This window comes from Pediculus humanus, genomic scaffold, assembly GCF_000006295.1.
Source record: "Pediculus humanus corporis 1103172107885 genomic scaffold, whole genome shotgun sequence".
In the NCBI taxonomy this organism is placed as follows: domain Eukaryota; kingdom Metazoa; phylum Arthropoda; class Insecta; order Psocodea; family Pediculidae; genus Pediculus; species Pediculus humanus.
This window is the reverse complement of record NW_002987462.1, coordinates 1-1350: the sequence shown is the minus strand read 5'-3', so window position 1 is coordinate 1350 and position 1350 is coordinate 1. Positions and strand designations below refer to the sequence as shown.

The window sequence follows — 1350 nt, the reverse complement described above, 5'->3', positions numbered from 1 at the left end:
ATAAAAAAAGAAAATACGGAATTGAATTTTTACGGGTGTCCCTCAGTCAAGCACGTGCGTATAAACAGACACACACACGTGTATAAAAATACCCTTTATCTATCCAACAGTAATTTCGATTAATCGATTTAAATATTATTAATTTCGATTCGATTATTTTTTATTTTTATCGAAGAACGAAAATCCGAAGTCGAAAAAAATAAACAAACCCAAACAAAAAAATTTTTTTTTCTTTTCGGAGTCACTTAAATAATTTGCTAATTGCAAACGTAAATTCCCGATTCGTTCATTATTATTATCATTATTATTATCATTATCATCGTAATCATCATCATCATCGTTATTAATAACCCGTAAACAAACGAATCCTACACCAGTTTTCAAACGGTTTTACCGCGAAAAGGAAACACGCATGATCGATATCTCCGGCCATCGATTCATATTCATACGGGAAATATCGATCGATATCTCGAAAAAGCATTTTATCGATAATTTTTTTTTTTTTTCTAAAACTCCCAAAAGAAATAATAATAATAATAATAGTGATGACGGCAAAAGTAAGAAAAAGAAAAGAACCGGAAGTGGGGGTAAATAAAACGCGCGAGAATAAAAACACAAAAAAAAAGGGGGGGGCGAGGGTTCACGTGGCATAATAAAGGTGCAACACATACCTTCGTTCAATTGCGTCGTGACGAACGTTTTTATCAGGGCGTCAGTCGTTTGAGTGTATAAAGACAAGGCATATCTCAAACTTTGCAATTCCGGTGATTTTTCCAAAAATGTCTTTTTCAAACCGTTTCCGCCGGCGTGGAAATATTGTTTTATCGTGTCTAGTGCCACGTCTAAAACGGCACACTGTTTCGGTGTCAAATTCCTTTCTACTTCTTTCGATATATCCTGAGAAGTGAAAAAAAACGTTCAAAAATTATTATCGTCGACGTCATCATCGTCATTATTATTATTATTATTATTATTATTATTATTATTATTATTATTATTATTATTATTATTATCAATCAATCAATCAATCAATCGTAATCGAAACGAGTTCGATTTTTTTGTTTTACTTACCATAACGCCGCTTAATGCATTTTTAACATCTTGTTTTCCTGCCATGTGATTCCTAAACAATTTCGACATGTCTTCTATTTTTGCATTGGCTGCCAAGTTTTTAGCATTGTCTGTTAAATTCTTAAGAATCATCTAAAAAGAAAGAAAGAAAGAAATAGTGATAATAATAATGATTATAAATTGTGGAAGGAGAGGAGGGAGGAAGGAGGGAGGAAAGAGGGAGGGAACAAAAAAAATTATAGGTTATCATAAAACTCACCGTTTTATCAGTCATTGGGG

General features: G+C 32.5%; 1 protein-coding gene across 1 annotated transcript; it reads right to left on the bottom strand.

Moving 5' to 3' along the window:
• Positions 1–390: 390 nt before the first annotated feature.
• Phum_PHUM394120 (unc-13, putative) lies at positions 391–1203 on the bottom strand (the record flags this gene model as incomplete). Its single annotated transcript, XM_002428566.1, has 2 exons — positions 391–897; positions 1072–1203. The coding sequence occupies 2 exons, from the start codon at positions 1201–1203 to the stop codon at positions 391–393; spliced, it is 639 nt and encodes a 212-aa protein (XP_002428611.1).
• Positions 1204–1350: the final 147 nt, after the last annotated feature.